A 19100-nucleotide genomic window follows, 5' to 3' on the forward strand; every position below is an offset into this window, starting at 1 on the left:
TTCTTATGTAAGTAAGAAGCAATCAAATTGGGAAGAATATTTGCCCATATTGGAGTTTGCTTATAACAACTCCAAGCATTCAGCGACGACTGGATTTACACCATTCATGTTAATGTATGGATTCCAGCCGAGATCTCCGATGGTTGTAGGCCTAGAAAAGGAGAAGATTCAATCTGTCAAGGATTTCCTTGAAGATATGAATGATATGCTCAAAGCTGCACGCGAGAGCATTCGTAGCGCACAGGATCGCGCTAAAACATTTGCCTATAAAGGACGCAGACAAGTGACCTTTGCAGAAGGTGACTTTGTATTTTTAAAGGTTCCTGCGCAGTCAGCAACCATGAAAACGAGAAAGTGTGATAAACTTTCTCCTAGATATTGCGGTCCTTTCAAGGTCCTTAAGAAGATTGGGGACGTAGCATATAAACTTGAGTTACCGGAGAGTTCTCAAGTCCATCCTGTCTTCCATGTCAGTAAACTGAAGAAATCAGTTCACGGGTTAGAGAACGCAGTTTCTCCAGAGATTTTGGTGGACTTGATAGAACCACCAAAGATACCACACGAACCGGAAAGGATTCTTGGGTATCGAGACAGACAAGCCCGACATAAAGTGTACCAGGAGGTATTTGTTAAATGGACAGATAGGGATGAGGAGGTGTCAACCTGGGAACGCCGTAGTGCAATTTCCAAAAGGTTTCCCTAGTTTGTTTTCGAGGACGAAAACTCTTCTTAAGGGGGGGGTAATGTCACGTAGGCTGTAATGCCTGTGAGGACCGACGGCAGACCGGATGGCCATATCCGGGGTTCAGTGGGAGAGGACGCCCATGCGGAGTCATGGGCGGCCAGGCTAGTGTGGACGGCAGGCCACACACTATATAGCCTGGGGAATGAGGGGCAATCCTCATTCTTCCTCTATGGCTGGGTGGTGAGCCAGAGGCCGTCCCCTCTTGTGGTAATGCCCGTAGCGGCGTTACGGGAATGTAACAGTAAGTTACAAAGGGAACTTGGCACTCCTAATATGCCATCATCTGATGAGTATGGTGCATATACCAATCCGGTATCTGGAAGAGAGTTAGTTCTTGATGGCTTTAAGAGATTGTACTAGGCAAGACTTGTATGCTGAAATTTGTGAAAGTCCATTTTTTTCAATCCTCATTGATGAAAGTACAGATAGAACCATGGAGAAACATTTGATTATCTACATTTTGTACTTGCCTGGGAATGGCAAAGGAGAGCCCAATTGTAAATTTGTGAGATTGCTACCAGTTGATAATGGATCTGGGGAGGCAATCTACAATGCTGTCCATGCCATGCTCTTAGAGAGTAATTTGGATTTGAAGAAACTAGTTGCATTTGTAACGGATGGTGCCTCAGCAATGACAGGTCATAAGACAAGTGTAGTGGCACGGTTTCAAGCATCGGCTTCACGAATTATGGGTGTGCATTGTATTGCCCACCGTGAGGCACTTGCAGCAGCAAAGGATGGTTTTGCATCGAATCCTCATGTGTTTGCTTTTGTTGATAAGGTTGCAAACAAGGTATATGCATGGCTAGGGAAATCAACAAATCGACATGTCGAACTTCGAAACTTGATGCATGAGTATCATATTGCAGACTTGAAAGTTTTACAAATCCATGCAATTCGATGGCTATCTAGAGGCCAAGTAATGGAAAGATTGGTTCCCTTTTTGGAGCAATGGAGAATGCATGAGAAAAAATGGTACAATTATGCCACAATCTTTCAAGTCCAGTTTATGATGCATTTGCTGGCTGATGTTTTGGTTGAATTGAATAAATTAAATGTAGAATTTTAGAGGGAGAACATGGATGTTACTATGATTGGAGTCTACTTGGATTTGACATTTGAGAAGCTCAGTAAAAGGTATATATCTTATGAGGGCCAACTTGGTGCTAGTTCAAAACAACTTACAAAGTTTTTGAACATGTCAAAAGATGGGAATATGTTATATGTTGATTCTAATGGGTTTACTCATAAGCATGTGCTACACTTTGTGCCAGTTCCAAAATTAGCTCCAAAAGAGAAACGAGACAGAGTAGTAAGTGATTCAGAAGAGGAGGATGCAACTCTTGATCTCAATGTACTGCCTCATGATGCTGGAAGTGCAAGTGGTTCCCTCGCTGAATGTATTTGCATTGGAAGGACATTTGTACAAGATGTTTTGAATGCTTTAAATAATAGGTTTCTTGATCTTGGGGTTTTCAACTCGGTCAAGCTATTTAATCCCTCTGCCTATCCTTCAGATGTAATTGAAAGGGATAAAAGGACTGAAGAATGGTTAGAGAGGCTTATTGGCAAGCTTAATGTTGATGATTCAACAATTGACATTAGGAAATGTTTGGGTGAACGGGAGGATTTTGTTGGCATGCTGTACAGGGTTGCTAGGAGTAGAGGTATGCATGATGCTTGGGCAATCTGCAGCAACACAAAGACTTGCTAGGACACATTTCCAGGACTGATGCATTTATGGCAAGCAAGCATAGTAATTCCAGCGAGTACAGTATCATGTGAGCGAGGTTTCTCTCGACAAAATGACATAAAGAGTAGCTTGAGAAGTAGCATGTGTCTGGAGACGCTTGATGCATTGATGTTGTTATCACTTAATGCAAGTGATGCATCACAAGTTTGTTGGAAAGATGTTTTTGATATTTGGTTACAAGGAAAAAAGAGGAGGGCGATGCCATTAGAGTGATTTGTTCACTAATTCCATGAAGTGCAACACAACTAAACAATAGTCAAAGGCCTAATTTTGGCAAGTTGGACATGCAAGGCATCTTGTCTGGGCAGCATGTTGGCCAATGTATGGGTATATAAGATGGTTGACATCACTCCAGCATAAGTATTACATTAGTACTTTCACAACATAAGTATTACATTGAAGCCTTTTGTTTGTAGATTGGATGCTTTATGTAAATACAAGTTTCATCAACAATTATACCTAAATTTTCACTTTAAAAAAAAGCTTGTTTGTAGATTGATTGTTTAATTACATATAGTTTTTTAGTTTTTAAAAAAGCTTTTCATTTTGATAAATTGCTTGCCATTTGAATAACATGATTTTGAAAATTCATGTCATATGAAAAGCAGTTTGAAAAAGTGTATGTCACTTGAAATTTTAAGTAACCCGTCAAATAAAGGCCCTGGGGAGACTCAGAAGCCGCGAACCTGGAAGCCATGACAAAGGACACAGGTGACAGTAGCCAGCCTTGAGAAAGCATGCAGGCGACTTTCAACTCTGTGCTCAGTGGGCTGTGCAGCAGTACAGCGCTGAGAGATGAGACTACCTAGTACTTAGCGACAAGCGCTGAGCAGTTTTGGGGGCTCTTAATTTGACACTCGGTAACTTGGAAGTGGGCACTGGGAAGAGCGCTAAACTGATCTTTTTATAGGCTGAAAAAGGCGCCAATTTCCAAGCCTCAAGGCTCATCTTCCGCTCAAGATCTATATTGTCTAATTATTAATACTGCCGACGTAGTTTCTAGATTCTACCTAGTTTCTAGATTCTAATACTGCCACACTGAAGGCTACAACTGCCCACAGTGCCGAACGGCCTTTGGCCAGTCTGCCCACTTAAATTCTAAATTTCTAAAAACTATTAACCTATTTAGTATTACCTAATAACCTTAATGCTTAAACCTATTAATGTTACAAACTTCAAAGTTCAAACTTACATCTTACAAAGTTGAAAGTTACATGTAATATGTAATATGTATTATAATAATTAATATACATATATCTAAATTTCTAATAACTATTAACCTATTTAGTATTACCTAATAACCTTAATGCTTAAACCTATTAATGTTACAAACTTCAAAGTTCAAACTTACATCTTACAAAGTTGAAAGTTACATGTAATATGTAATATGTATTATAATAATTAATATACATATATCTATTATAAATAATAATACTATGATTTTCTATAGAAAGAAAAATTTATGTATTACCCTTCTTTTGATAATTAAAAAAACACCTTGTCTTTCCTTCTTAAAGGGTATTTTTAGTTTTGATGTTTTATTTGAAGGTCATGTATCAAATGATCCTTCTTGTGAAGGGTTAGACCCCCTTGAAAGGGTACTGCAACCTTCAAATTTTGGGGCTATATTCGTTTCTCGTTTCTGGGCATTTTGACTTTAAAATACAGTCACTTATTTTGAGCGATCGTTAAAAAAAATAAATAGATTAGAAAAAAGAGGCATTTTTTCTACTATACCCTTTATTTTGAAAGGTAACCCAACCCATCAAAAATCATCCTTGGGCCGTGTCACCAAGCACCTGTTCCCATCTGCCCATGGAAATGCATGCATTAAACAACAGCCCCTTAGTGCTCTACACCCACATCCTTATTTCTCTCCTTCTCTTCTCTTCATGATTTCCTTCTTCCACATTGCATGCTGTAGTTTCTTTCTGTTTCTCTCTCTCTCTCTCTCTCTCTCTCTCTCTCTCTCTCTCTCTCTCTCTCTCTCTCTCTCTCTCACGCTTGTGTGCCCACACACAAACAAAGCTTGCATTTCTCTCTCTCTTTCTCTTTCTCTCCCTCTCCCTCCCTCCCTCTCTCTCTCTCTCTCTCTCTCTCTCTCTCTCTCTCTCTCTCTCTCTCTCTCTCCCCCACACACACACAGACAGAGACGGTTGGATACTCTTTTTCTCTTTCTTACCTTTGTGATAGATTTCAGTCGGAGCAACACATGTGCCCAGCCTAGGATCTGTCTCTATCTCTCTCTCTCTCTCTCTCTCTCTCCCTCCCTCCCTCCCTCCCTCTCTCTCTCTCTCTCTCTCTCCCTCCCTCCCTCTCTATTTTTCTATGTCCGATTGAATACACAAAAGAGAAACATGGTGGAACTACAAGAGTTGGAAGAGGTTGAAACTTTACATTGGGTTACACAGAGGCCAAGTCGAAATTAAAAAGGATGAAAAGGTGTTAGGGGTAAGTGGAAACTTACCTGGCAAGCCATGCTTGGGTGGAGCAAAGGTGAGAGCATTTATTTCTCCACCACAGATTGAGATTTATTGGTGAAGTAGCTAGAGAAATACAATGCACTAGAAAAGTTGCATATAGTTGTTCCTGATAGGAGAAATGGAGGAAAGACTCAATTGGAAAAGGCAAACATATGGGTTACACTTGACCAATTGTTGGTAATTCTTTTTCAAAATATGACATTTACAATGGATGATGCATTGAATTTCAAGAACGTTGTTAGAAACTTTTGCAAATCAATGATAGAAGCTTGGGGTCATAGTAGTATCACACCCACTACATTGTAAGAATTTTTCCAAATTTGTATTAAACTATATTTAAAAGTGTTTTTTTTAAGTTTTAAAGTACCTATGATATGGACCTTACTTTGCAGCACGTTTTGGAGGCTCATGGCCTTACTTTGCCAAAGAGGGAAGCTTAAGCATATGGTCTTCTCAAGGCATGCAACGATCTCATTGGCAAGCTCGATGTGGTTTTCAAAAGGGGACATCACATGGAGGTGGAATACATGATGTTAATCCAATGAAGCAACTTGCTCAATGGTGGTACAAAAGAATAGAAATTAGAGGCCAAGCAGGGTATACCAAAAAGTAATATTTTTTGTACATGTATTGTGATATACTTTTAACCAAAAAATAGTACTGTTGGCCATCAAGATTATACTTTTATATCTAATTATGGGTCCTCGACCTGATTCCAACCTCTCTCTCTATATATAGTACATTGATTATGGAGCCTCATAGTTTAAACTAATGATTGTAGAGCCTCCATAGTACATATAGTACATGGCCAAAAGTACATACACCTTATTGTTCCTGGACCAATTAGATATGAGAAAAAGGTGTTAAATTCTACTCTTGATGAATCACATGAAGATCCAAGATATATTGTTAATGAGAAGAAGGTGTTAAACTCTACTCCTAATAAATAAATAACATAAATATCCAAGATATGTTGTTAATGATCACCATTTATAAATCAAGCGAAAAAATTAGAGCTTAAGTATCATCACAAAAACTTAGTATTATGAAAATTATACATCTTAAGGTAAGTACATAAAGTTTACACACTAGTGGTATGCTGATAAAAGAAGATTTCATTTTTGGGTAGCTTCTTTTACCTTTGATATTTCTTAAGGATGTTGACGGCTCTTCAATAGATGTAAACTCAATTTCACCTCTAAATCTTAAAAGTTTCTATTTTATACATCCTACAAGGATATTTGCATCCATCTCATTAGCCACTATAGCATGTTTGGTGTAATTTAGAAAATAGGTTGATCTAATAGTCTGAACCCTAGGTGGATACCCAAAAATCATAATGGCTTTAATTTTTTCTACAAGTATAAATCTATGAGTATTTCAGGGGACTAGAGACCAACATAGATACTCTTGAGAAACAGGGATCAAGCTCTTATGTTGACAAAACAACTACCTAATGAACACTAATTCTACACTAATTTAAGGTCGATAAAAATGGAGAAAAATCATCATGAGTGTGTGAAAATGGAGAAAAATCATCATGAGTGTGTGCTAATTAAGATGAACTCAATCAAATTTAGACACCGAGGTAAATTAGCTTAGATACATAAAGACTTGAGATAAGTGCAAGTGATATATTTTCATTTCTTGAAATGACCCCCTTTTATACGAGGTGAGTACATATTATTGACTTTGTTAGCTCATGTGGGATTATCCTTGCTTGCTCATGTGGCTATTTGCTAGTTGCTTATCACTTTTACTCACTCCCTACCTTCCGTTTACTTCATGGCACCACATTTCTCAACACCTCCTTGGTGTCGTATTCTCAGGCTACTACTACAAGGTGGTTGGATGCAAGGTTTACAACTTAAAACTCCCCCTGGATGCTCGATTGGGTATAATTTTTAGGATTTCACTCTTCCTCTCTCTGCCCTTATGTTAGGCTACTTTGGCCCTTGTGCCACTTTTGTTGGAAGTCAAGCTCCAGCTCCACCCCACGTGTGTCATCTTTATATTGTGTGATCATGATCGACACCAGCTAGCAATGATTTTATATTCACGTGATCACAATTTTTTTTTGTTAATAACATGTGTTAACATGTTATTAACATGTTAACATGTTCCCAAAAAAGCTGGTGGGAGGTTCCCTAGTAACTGGCTAAAATCCCGCTGGGAATTTAAAAACCCCGACGGGCCCGTCGAGGTCGTCATTTAGCCCAGCGGGCTACATTTTTGTATATATACGGGCCCGAGGGACCCTTTGGGAGTTCATTGCTGACAGTATACACAGGTAATGATAGTTTTGGATGTGTGTGTGTGGATGGGTGTGTGTGTTCGTGCGAGCAGAGTGTATTCTAAGATTAAGATACATATAATTGATAGCATGCATACAATGCACATTGCACCCCCAATGAAGGATGATCATCATGATGATCATCATATACGTAGTTTATTGTTTTAACTTTAGAAAATAAAGATATCCATGACGATTCATGCTAAATGCAAAGGATGACTGAAAGTTTTTAAACCATGAATTATTTTATTTGGATACTTACATAACCATAAATATTAATCCTTGCTAAACCTTTAGCATCACGACAAGACGAATGCATGAATGTGTGTTCTAAGATTAAGATACATATAATTGATAGCATGCATACAATGCACATTGCACCCCCAATGAAGGATGATCATTATATACGTAGTTTATTGTTTTAACTTTAGAAAATAAAGATATCCATGACGATTCATGCTAAATACAAAGGATGACTGAAAGTTTTTAGACCGTGAATTATTTTATTTGGATACTTACATAACCATAAATATTAATCCTTGTTGCTAAACCTTTAGCATCACGACAAGACAAATCCATGAATGTGTGTTCTAAGATTAAGATACATATAATTGATAGCATGCATAGAATGCACATTGCACCCCCAATGAAGGATGATCATCATATACGTAGTTTATTGTTTTAACTTCAGAAAATAAAGATATCCATGACGATTCATGCTAAATGCAAAGGATGACTGAAAGTTTTTAGACCATGAATTATTTTATTTGGATACTTACATAACCATAAATATTAATCCTTGCTAAACCTTTAGCATCACGACAAGACGAATGCATAAATATGTGTTCTAAGATTAAGATACATATAATTGATAGCATGCATACAATGCACATTGCACCCCCAATGAAAGATGCCTTTTGTACCCAATTAAGGATACTTTACACAATCAAAGGTCTATGCTTGCCCAATACTCTAGTATAGGACAATAGACCTTCTCTAACATTCACAAAGAAAATCAAAGATCTATGCTTGTCCAATACTCTAGTAAAGGACAATAGACCCTTGTCTACTCTAAACTATATCAAGTATCAAGAACCAATACCCTAAGCAGGACTCTTGGCTCCATCAAACCATTCATAAAGCAGAATGAGGTAGATTACCTACGTAGCTCAAATGCAAAGCTGAATGACTCCAACTTTGTCCCTAAATCTCCGCAAGTATTAGCTACGAACCACACCCTGCCCCCAATAGGACGAGTGGCTTAATAGCCTTAGGAGTGCCTACAAGGAAAGACGACAACCCCTAAGATAAGGACGTTCTTCCCAAGAGGACACTTCTAGTAACTCGAGAGCTCTACAAGTACTTTGAGGAGAGATATCACGCCCCCAAAACAAGGACTATCTTCCCAAAAGTTGCATGATGGGTGTCGGGCAATGTTTATAAATATGACAGAACCCCGCCGGGTTTCTTTGTTTTCTCGGCAGGCCCGCCGCCCGACGGGCCTGTCGGGAAACAAAAAAACCTGTTGGGGTTACGGGACTAGTAGGTTTTGGCAGGTCATTGCTCAGGTCATGTGAATATACAATGTGATCACAAGTTTTAATATGTTAATAATAGGTTTTGTTAATGTGATCACGAAATTGTGAAGACGTTAATGAAATCCCTATCAGCTAAGTACAACTGGACATGTGTGTTGTACTAAATAAGTCGGTAGACTTGACTTGACATAACCACAGTTAGATATTGGTTAGTGTAAAGCCTAAGTGTAAGTCTCTTTTCTACTAGTCAGTGTGATGAATAATGTGAAGTGGAAGATGAGCCTGTAGGCTCTTGGTTCTGCTCCATTCTCTGTCTGTCTCTCCCTCTTTCAATATGGTATCAGAGCGTAGTTAGGTGGGCTCTTGGTTCTGCTCCATTCTCTGTCTGTCTCTCCCTCTTTCAATATGGTATCAGAGCGTAGTTAGGTGGGCTCTCTGGAGCAGGAGGCACTGAAGACAACTCTGAAGATTGAAGAACAAAAGCATCGTTGAAGTGGAGGCTGACTATCATTGTGTCTTGGAAGGTATGTATTGAATCATAGAGCTTGCCATTGCTCAAGCCTTGTTTGTGGCTTGTCTGGGAGGATACTAAGGCTTCATTGAGCACATTAGAGTGCTTGGTCATCATCATTTGGAGCAACACGTGCTGCTGTGACACCATGTTTACCTGCGTGGGCTGCGCCTGGATCTTGCTGAAGCTCCATTGATGGAAAGGACAACACATTGGCTGCATACTAGGTGAGCAAATGCTTGGCTATACCTTGTGGAAAGTGTTTGATGTATGCATCGCCCACAATTGGAGCACCTAATAGGGTTTGTGTGGCCCCGTCCATGCTTGTTACGACCACCATTGTGACGTTTGACCGTCATGGCTGCTTCAGCAAACTTGAGATCTAGCTGAAAACCTGTGCAGAGGAGTTTTGACACTTGTACTTGCTGTCCATGAACTGATTTGTGCCCGTATGGTTATGTTTGGACTACTACATGTACTAGCAGATGTCTATGAAGGTTTGGGACATGTATGACATGTATACGACTCAGTTTTGGTACTGAATAAGTTGCTAGTCTCACTGACAGTTTACAGTTTACAGACTGCATGTATGTACTCTGACAGTAAGGTTGCAGGAGATAAAGCTGAAGCAACTACATAGCATATGTATTGACCATTGTACCTACAGGTGGGACTACTTATTTATGGATTGTTTTGAGCTACTGAAGGGCTGAAATACCCTGGTTTTGATAGTGAACTTATTGCAAAAAAATTGTCATAAACAGTTAAGGACTGCACTTGGTCAGTCATACTTGTTGGCTTGTAGGAAGTCAGGCATTTGACAGACATAGTCTACTAAACCATGGCTAATGCACAGGGCACCGACAATATTACCGAGATCGTTGGAGAGAATTTGGATAACAAGAATTTGGCCTTGTGGAAATTCAGAATAAAAAACTTTTTGGTTGGCAGAGGATATTGGGACCTATGTACAGGTGATAAAGCTGAACCTGAATTGCCTGAACAACCGACACATGATCAGTAAAGAGCTTATAAGTAGTGGACAGAGAGAGCATGAAAAGTGCTACACTGGTTTTCTTTATGTATATCTGATGCTATGGCAATGCAGATCACTGGATATGAGTCCCCAAAGGATGCTTCGGACATACTCATGAAGAACTATGGAAATGTAACACATGCAAGGAAGATTCAACTGAAACAGCAGTTCAACAACATGTCTAGAAGTGGCATAAACATCCAGGTTTATACGACAGAGGTTAAGACCATAGCAGACCAGCTTGCCACCATTGGATCATAGGTATCTGAAGATGATATGATTGCTGTCACACAGAATGGACTTGGCAAAGAATACAAAGCATTTGATACATCTATTTCTATTAGAGCTGAACCCCCTGACTGGGATGAGCTAGTTGCTTTGATGTTGCATGAGGAGGTAAAGCTTGGATTGAATACAGGTTCTAGTGCGTCTCAGAGTAGAGACACTGTTTTGTACTCTAGCTAGCGTGGCAGAGGCGGTAGAGGCCATGGTTCGTTTCGAGGTCGTGGTGATACTCGAAACACCTATGGACAGCAACAACAGAGTAATTGGCATGGCACAGATACACAGAGCCAGCGTGGATTTGGCGGCTTTAGAGGCAGGGGGAGATCACCCTGTGCAGAGGTGGTGGATCATGGCAGTCGAATGATCAATCCAATAGGGATAAGGACTGTCATTACTGCGGCAAATATGGGCACATTGAAAATGATTGTTACAAGAGAGAGATATGGAGGCAAAGGGCAAACACCATGGGCACTATGCATCTTCTAGCAGTGCTCATTGATGAGCAGGTTGACAGATTGTTTGCCATGCAGCATGTGTCCAAGAATGCACCTAGATAGAATAGAGATGAGAGATGGTACATTGACTCTGGGGCTTCTAATCACATGACACCCCACGGAGAGTGGTTTGATGAGTTGGTTGCAGGTTCACATGGTTATGTGTGTACTGGGGATGACACCCAGCACGATATTCAGCACATAGGAGTTGTTCCATTGATGATGCCTAATGGCAAGAAGAAAAGCCTACATGATGTACTGCATGTACTGTCAATAACCAAGAATCTTTTGTTTGTGGGACAGATGGCAAAACAAAATCTGCAGGTGAGATTCAATAAAGATGGATGCTTTATTGAAGAATACGGTAATGGCTAGAGGCAGAAGGGATGGCAGGATGTTCACCTTAGATGCATCCATTCCTGAACTTAAGGCAGCCATGTTTGCACATGATGAGGGTGCTATTCGGGATGTTGAGATTTGGCACAAGAGGATTGGCCATGTCAATGTACAAAAGCTGAAATCTATGCAGCAGAAGGAAGTAGTACTTGGATTGCCCAAATTCAAGTATAATGACTTTGGTCATGTATGTCCTGCATGTCAGTTTGGAAAGCAGGCGAGATTTCCCTTCATGAAGCATGTAAAGAATAGCTCGAGACCCTTACAATTGGTGCACTCTGATGTTTGGGGTCTATCGCCCGCATATGCTTCGTTTGGAGGAGCTCGTTACTATGTATCTTTCATTGATGATTTCAGCAGGTACACTTGGCTGTACATACTAAAGCATAAAGATGACGTGTTTAATGCCTTCAGAGACTTCAAAGAGCATGCTGAAAATGAGTTGGGCTGCTACGTATCTTGTCTTAGGTCAGATGGAGGCGAAGAATATGTCTCTAAGGAGTTTGACAAATATCTTGCAAAGTATGGGATAAGAAGGCAGCTCACTTGCAGCTATACACCACAGCAGAAGGGTGTTGCAGAGAGGAAAAATAGGGTATTGATGGAGTCAGGTAGAGCTATGCTGAATGAAAAATGTCTGCCTAATGCTTATTGGGCTGAAGCAATGATGACTGCTATCTATGTGCTGAATCGAACCCCTACAGCAGGGATTCATGATGTTACACCTTATGAGAGGTTGTATGGTCATAAACCTGACATTAGGCACTTACAAGTTTTTGGCTGCATTACGTATGTGCATATACCAAATGAAAAGAGAAAGAAATTGGATCCTAAGGCAGTAAAGAGCGTGTTTTTGGGTTATGCACAGGAAAGAAAAGCCTATAAATGCTATGTGCCATCTACACATGAGACACTGATAAGCAGAGGTTATCTTTGACGAATTAGCTTCCTGGTATGGGAATCCAGTTGCTGTGCCTACTGATGGATCAGCCCCCAGCACAAGTAATGCTGAAAAAAACACAAAATACTAAAAGCATGCATAAGAGTAAAATGATTAGAGAAGAGGATGAGAAAGACTCATGACATTGCTATTGATTCAATGAAGAGATTTATCTCATACAAAGACGTAAATGGGGTTAGAGAAGAGTCTTCACCTCTATGGAGAAGAGGGAGAGTAGTTCTCTCAAAGGAGCTCTTGCATGAACTTAGCCCACAGTGTTTGTGAGCTCTCAAATGAGCCACTATTTATACTAAAACTCCTAAAACTCCCAAAACCTCCCATGTGGGATTATTCTTAAGCCCACTCCCACACTCACCTACAACTTGGAACTCTCTACAAGAGCCCTGAATAAGAATGTCAAGTCTCTTGTTTTCCTGCTTCCATCTTTGTGTTGCATCCTTGTCTTGATCACCACTTGTCACACAACATTCCCCCCTTTCTATTTTGCGCACGTCCTCGAGCGCGTAGATGCCAAGGAAGAATAGCATCTCCAGTGTGTACCTGCAAGCAAAACGATAGGTGGTTTGTGTGAAAGCAAAAGTACTGACAGACAATAACAAAACAAGTAATTTTACTTGATAAAACATGGCAATAAATGTCCAATTAGCTAGAGGAAGGAAACATTGAAGCAGTGTAGAGATTGAATAGGTTAGTTCAAGCCTTAATAATTACTACCTGCAGAGCTAACTAAAGTAAAGAATGTTTTATGCCAAATGTATTATTCTTTTCCTAGAAGGCAAAAGACAACAGTTAATCGAGGGACTATCAATTAGTATACTGAGCCTATGCTAAGTCAAAGATGTCGGTTCAACACTAATAAATCTAACATAATTATGTAGTGGCAGACTCTTGATATTGCTTAGTGTTTTGGTTTAATATTTTAATCACAACGGCGACCATCCTGGATTAGACAAGCATTTCTCTTTCTGTCCCTTTTACTTCTTTTTTTTTTTGGACAGGGCTCTCCTGAAGAGTATGTTTGCGCACCCGCCGCCACGGTATGGCTATTCCTTAGTACACAAGGCATTGGTCTGGGAAGGGTATAGACCTCCCTTGCCTACCATGAATAACAAGGCAATAGGCCACAAACATATACACTTTTCTTTTATTTTTGTCATGCCAATTTTTGTTATGGAAGGTTTATTAGATTGTCCCTAAGCAATGTCCTAGTAAGGGCAAGATATCCACTGACGGTCCTATGATTAATTTAGTTTCTTTGTCCTAGGTCTGGAACTCTACCTTTAGCACAAAACACTAATTACTTTGTATTGCTAAAAACGGGTAAAAACAATTACGGTCAAACTTGCACTATCAAGTCTAAAGCCACTAAAATGCTATCCCTACTCTAGACCAAAGGAGATGCATATTGCCATGCTTAGTAAAGTGAATTTTATAAACAATCAAGCAACAAGAAAAATACAAAAAACATTAGAGATTGGCATGAGTTCACCTGTTTCTGTTAAAGCGCTGGTTGGTGAAGAATTGTTTGTACTTGATTGTATGACTGTCAGTTGCGGTACTGAAGCGGAAGAAGTAGTTTGGTGCTTGTATCTGTTTTATTCCGACAAAACAAACTAAAGAGAAAGAAAATTAAAAAGATAAAAAATAAGAAACATTGATGCTAAACACCGGATTTGGCCGAGGGGAAAAACCCAATGGGAAAAAGTGCCCTGGCTTCTAGTTTTTATTAAGAGAGTACAAGTGCTAGTTTTGCACTGGGGGTGGATGTATGTCTGCATTCTCAGGTGGGTGGACATCAATAGCTTCAGGATGTAAAGATAACCCAGAACGTAATCCTACCCAGGGAGAAGATGGCAAGGGAAGAAGTGCATCTTTACTAACATATGGTATGGGCACATTAGGAAGGCTAAAGAGGCACCTATGGTTTTGAAACTGTTCTAAAGACTCACTCACATTGAGCCAAAACTGACATGTAGATTCATGGGGAAGAAGAACCTGCAAAATGGGAGGGGTTAGCAAACGAAGGGTGTCCTCGCGCCATGTTTGAGCTCTTTCCTCTTCCGGGAGTCTTTGTTGGTTGGGTCCACGTTGCGGCATCAAAATTGCCTAGAGATTATGTCATTGACGTGTGACCCCCATGATCTGCTGCATCATACCAGTGCCATAGCGATGGAAATATGTGCGACACTGCCAACATATATGGGAACCATTCCCCAATACCATACGAGCACAATCACGGCAGTGTGGAAACGGATGATGTTGCTGGTAGTATAACTCCACAAATTGTCTTCCACAGCAATCCTCACCCACTGGGGCATAAAAATATCAAGAGTGCGTCTGAAAAGGTGCAATGCTGTAGCCCCCTTGATGGTCAGGGTGAGTGCTATCTAGGTCCAAAGATGGACTGCATGTGTCAAGCCAAGTCTCCATTTGGTTATTCTACACAACACATAAGTAAGTGTTCAGTTTTTTTTTTTAATGCAAGTTGAACGAAGAATGCTAGTATATACAGGCATGATAGAAATAGAGCTAATAGATTCGATCAATGAGTTGCCAAAAAGTAGCTTTTGTAGCATGATAGCTCTTTCAAGAATGAGTTTGCTTTTGGATGTAACATTATGCAAATTGTTTGTGGGGTGTTGACGTATGGCATAGGTTCCTTTTTGTTGGACTCTTTTTGGTACCCATTTCAGAGTACGTGGAAGAGATTGAAGTTTAGTCGGAGGTGAGATTTTAGCGATAGGCATAGGAAATGCATTGGGACAAATAGGAGGAGGTGTGAATGGAGATGTTTGAACACTTCTGAGCTTTGGCAACCATATGGCAGCTGTGTTCTTGCCATCCCATTGGGCTTTCAAAATTTTCTTGGGTCTTCAGAGTGCCCAACTCTAACACCTATGCCTGTAGACTTAAGGCTGGTAATGTAATTTGATTAGGGAAAGAGTAGAATACCGACGACATTCCAAATAGTTGGAGTTGTAGTAGGAAGAACGCTCTTTCCTTAATAGTCAGGGAGTCTACTTGTGTAGGAGCCTGATTGAAAGTTGTCGGCTTTGTAAGACAAACTTTGACATTGCTTGTGTTTTGAGGAATAGACTCTGAACTTGATTCGGTTGCAATATCCTCCTTCTGATGTGTTGCCTCTGAGATAGAAGTGAGTAAAGGTACCCACTTGCCTTTTTCTTCCCATGTGAGTTTGGAGTATCCCTTCTTGTTCCAGACCTTCTGATGATGTCCGATTGATGCGTCAGCTTGTGTTTCCACCTGGACTCTTTCAGGCTTGGTAAGGCATGGTTTCCAGTATTGATTTGGTTTCTGTAAGTGAGGTGGTATTGACTGCTTTTGTTTTTGAGTAGATTCAAGAACATAATTATGTTTTGCTGCAGTAGTCCCTGCCTTCTTCTTTGGTAGCCACAAGGTAGTAGCACCCTCGTAGTAGCCTTGTGCTTGTAGAACCTTCTTTGGGATCCACCGTTGTTGAGTGGTCTTGTTGGAGGTGGAACTGTTGGTTTTGGTGAACCTCCTCTTTAGCTTTGTAGTCCTTGGATGTTCCTTGGCAACATTGGGTCTTGGCTTGCGAGCTGCTTTAGGTAACCAGATTTGAATTCTAAGTGCTTCCCCCCTTCCGTAGCCTTGTGCATATAAGAGAGATGTTGGCACATGCCATCCTTGAGTATTGTCATTGTCATTGTCATTATTCACCCAAATCATTGGATCTTTTGAGGTTGTCTCTATCACAGTAGTGATGGTTTCCACCTTTTGAAAAGATGGGAGTGCCAAAGTACTTGATCCTGTAAGGTGAGTAGAATTTACCAACAAGGTGTATTGTCGTGAGTTCCAGTCCATACCGCATCTGGTGGTTCTAATCCATGATCTGCCTAAAACAACATCGACCACTGCTTGGCTCTTGTTAGCAACATAAAAAGTCACGTGCATAGATTGATCCTGAATGGACATATTAATACAGCACTTGCCTAGGGCTAGGATTTCATCACCAGAGAAACTCTGGAAGTTCAATGATGCATTGGTGAGCAAAGGTTGGCCTAATGATGTCCACGCTTCATAAGACAAAACATTGCAGTCGGCTCTCGAATCTATAAGTGCAGACGCTGCAAAGATTGCTCTTTGAGTAGGGATCCTTACTTCAATATGAAAGGGATCTACAAAGTCTTCATCATCATTCAAGTGGATGGCCATGATAGCTGCCTTGCGGCGCTCGCGTGCTAGTGCTACTCTAGCCTTAGCTTCTTCTTTTGCTTGACTTTGTAACAAAGCTTGAGCTTTTTTACGTGTCTGACTAGCATGTATGCGTATCAGCATATCATTTGTTAGAGGTTCTTCATAGCGCTTCAAGCGGCTACCATTGATGAAGTTAGTCATTGGCTCTCCATCTAAGGTTTCCAACCTTACTGCACCACTCGCACTAAGCTCGTTGATCACAAATGGACCAAGTCCTTGCATTTTTAGCTTGCGTTTTTGTTTCTTCAATGTGTAAAGCAACACTAGATCACCTCTCTTGAAGTGACCTTTCTTTACATGCGTATCATGCCAACGCTTTTGGCGTCGTTTTTCAGCATACATGCCAATGACTGCCAATAGTCTGTCTTCATCTAGCCTCTCCAATTCATCGATCCGTGTAGAGAATTCATGATCCGTCCACTCAAGTTTTGCAACTCGAAGTGTAGGTACAATAAATTCTATCGGAAGGATAGCGTCTAATCCAAAAACTAGATTGAAAGGTGTCGTGCCTATGGACGTTTTGTAAGCAATTTGGTAAGCCCATAGAACGAGTGAAGTTTCTGTTCCCAATCTGTTCTATGTCCCTCAACAATCTTTGTAAGCGCAGTGCAAAGAGTCTTGTTTGTGCTCTTGGCTTGACCATTTGCTTGTGGGTGATAAGGCGCTGACCTCTTATGGATGACCATAAAGTCTTCCAAAAGAAAGGTAATGACTTCATTGATAAAATGCACACCTTGGTCACTCACAATCTCAATAGGTAAACCGTAGCGTGTAAACACATGTTCGGATAAAAATTTTGCAGTGGTCCTAGCATCGTTTTTTACTCTGGCTTTTGCTTCTACCCACTTCGTAAGATAATCTGTGGCTACAATGATATACTCAGCATGTGTATGGCATGCTGGTGGTTTAATCGGTCCCACAAAATCAATTCCCCATTTGGCAAAAGCTCTAACCCCCATAATTGGTCTCAATGGCATGTCCTCATACTTGGTAGGAGGTTTGGCTCTTTGACATTGATCACATCGTTTGACATACTCTGTTGCATCATGAAAAAGTGTAGGCCACCATGGTCCTGACCATAGTATAAGTTTGGCAGTTGTTTCTCCACAGAAATGTCCACCCCCAACTCCTGAATGTGCATGAGTTAATACGCTAAGGTAGTCACTCTCACAAACACAAGTCCATAGGTTTCCATCTTTTCCCCTTTTGTACAGCTGGCCTTCAATAATCTGAAAACTCGCTGCTTCTACCTCTATGGCTCTCTTTCTATGCCTAGGCATCTTATCGTCCGTATGACCCTGTGTCAAATACTTCACAATGTACGAACTCCAATTGGGTGTTGTTGAAATATAAAATAGAGTCACATGAGGAATGGGTTTCCTTTGTTGACAAATTTTACAATTCCGTACGTACTCTTCTGTATCAGCATGAAATGTTGGCCACCAATATCCTTCCCACAAAACTCTTTTAACCGTATCCTTTCCAGAGACATGTTTGCCTCCTAAGCTCACGTGGACATATGAGATAATCTCATCATATTGATCAGGGTCAGGGCATAGACGAAGTATTCCATCTTTTCCTAATTTATACAATCGTCCAGAAAGAAGCTTATAAGGAGCACAATGCTCTAAGGTCATTATCTTTTCATTGGTGGGACTAATGGAGTTAACAAATCCTGTCATTAAAACTTGAATGATGGGTTCTGCCCATCTTGGTGCTGTCTCAACCAAGAATAGAGTAGCGTCAGGAATATCATCATCTACACCAATGGTGGGTGCTTCTCGTGAAGTTATCCTGGAAAGATAATCAGCCCCCACACTGATGCATTTTTCCCTTCTTTACCACTACTTCAAATTCAAATTCAAGTAGAATAACAAACCAGCGTACAATCCTTCCGGTTGCACATGGCTTGTTCACAAGGTAAAGCAAAGCTTGATGATCTACGAAGAATGTAAATTTGTTGGCCACCAAAAGGTAATGCTGAAACTTCTTCACAGCATAGATCATAGCTAAGCCTTTTCTTTCCGTGGTGGTGTAATTCTTTTCAGCACTATTCAATTGGCGGCTAGCATATGAGACTGGAAAGTCCATTTTGTTCTCGCCTAGTTGAGCTAAAATACAGCCAATTGCAAAAGCCAAACATCTATATGTACGTGGAATAAATTATTCCAATCCGGCGACCTGAGAATAGGTGTCGTCACTAATGCTTTCTTCAGCTTTTCAAAGGCTTCTTCACAATCCTCTGTCCATTCAAATACAACAAGGAGTGCGTACAATGGCCGTGCTATTTCAGCGTACATGTAGATAAATCTACGATAGTAGCCGCAATGACCCATGAAAACTTGTACTCCTTTTGCATTGTAAGG

General features: G+C 40.4%; 1 protein-coding gene across 1 annotated transcript; it reads left to right on the plus strand.

The window, feature by feature from the left end:
• Window positions 1-1178: 1178 nt before the first annotated feature.
• On the plus strand, window positions 1179-1814 carry LOC147603380 (uncharacterized). The gene has a single exon (XM_086796951.1). It carries the CDS (start codon window positions 1179-1181, stop codon window positions 1812-1814), a length of 636 nt encoding a protein of 211 aa, XP_086653077.1.
• Window positions 1815-19100: the final 17286 nt, after the last annotated feature.

Source organism: Cibotium barometz, chromosome 64 (assembly GCF_041138505.1).
Source record: "Cibotium barometz isolate CiBa-2024 chromosome 64, ASM4113850v1, whole genome shotgun sequence".
Lineage (NCBI taxonomy): Eukaryota > Viridiplantae > Streptophyta > Polypodiopsida > Cyatheales > Cibotiaceae > Cibotium > Cibotium barometz.

What these genes read in the sequence shown, in the direction of transcription:
- LOC147603380 (XM_086796951.1), top strand. Translation starts at nt 1,179, where the DNA reads ATGGAGAAACATTTGATTATCTACATTTTGTACTTGCCTGGGAATGGC.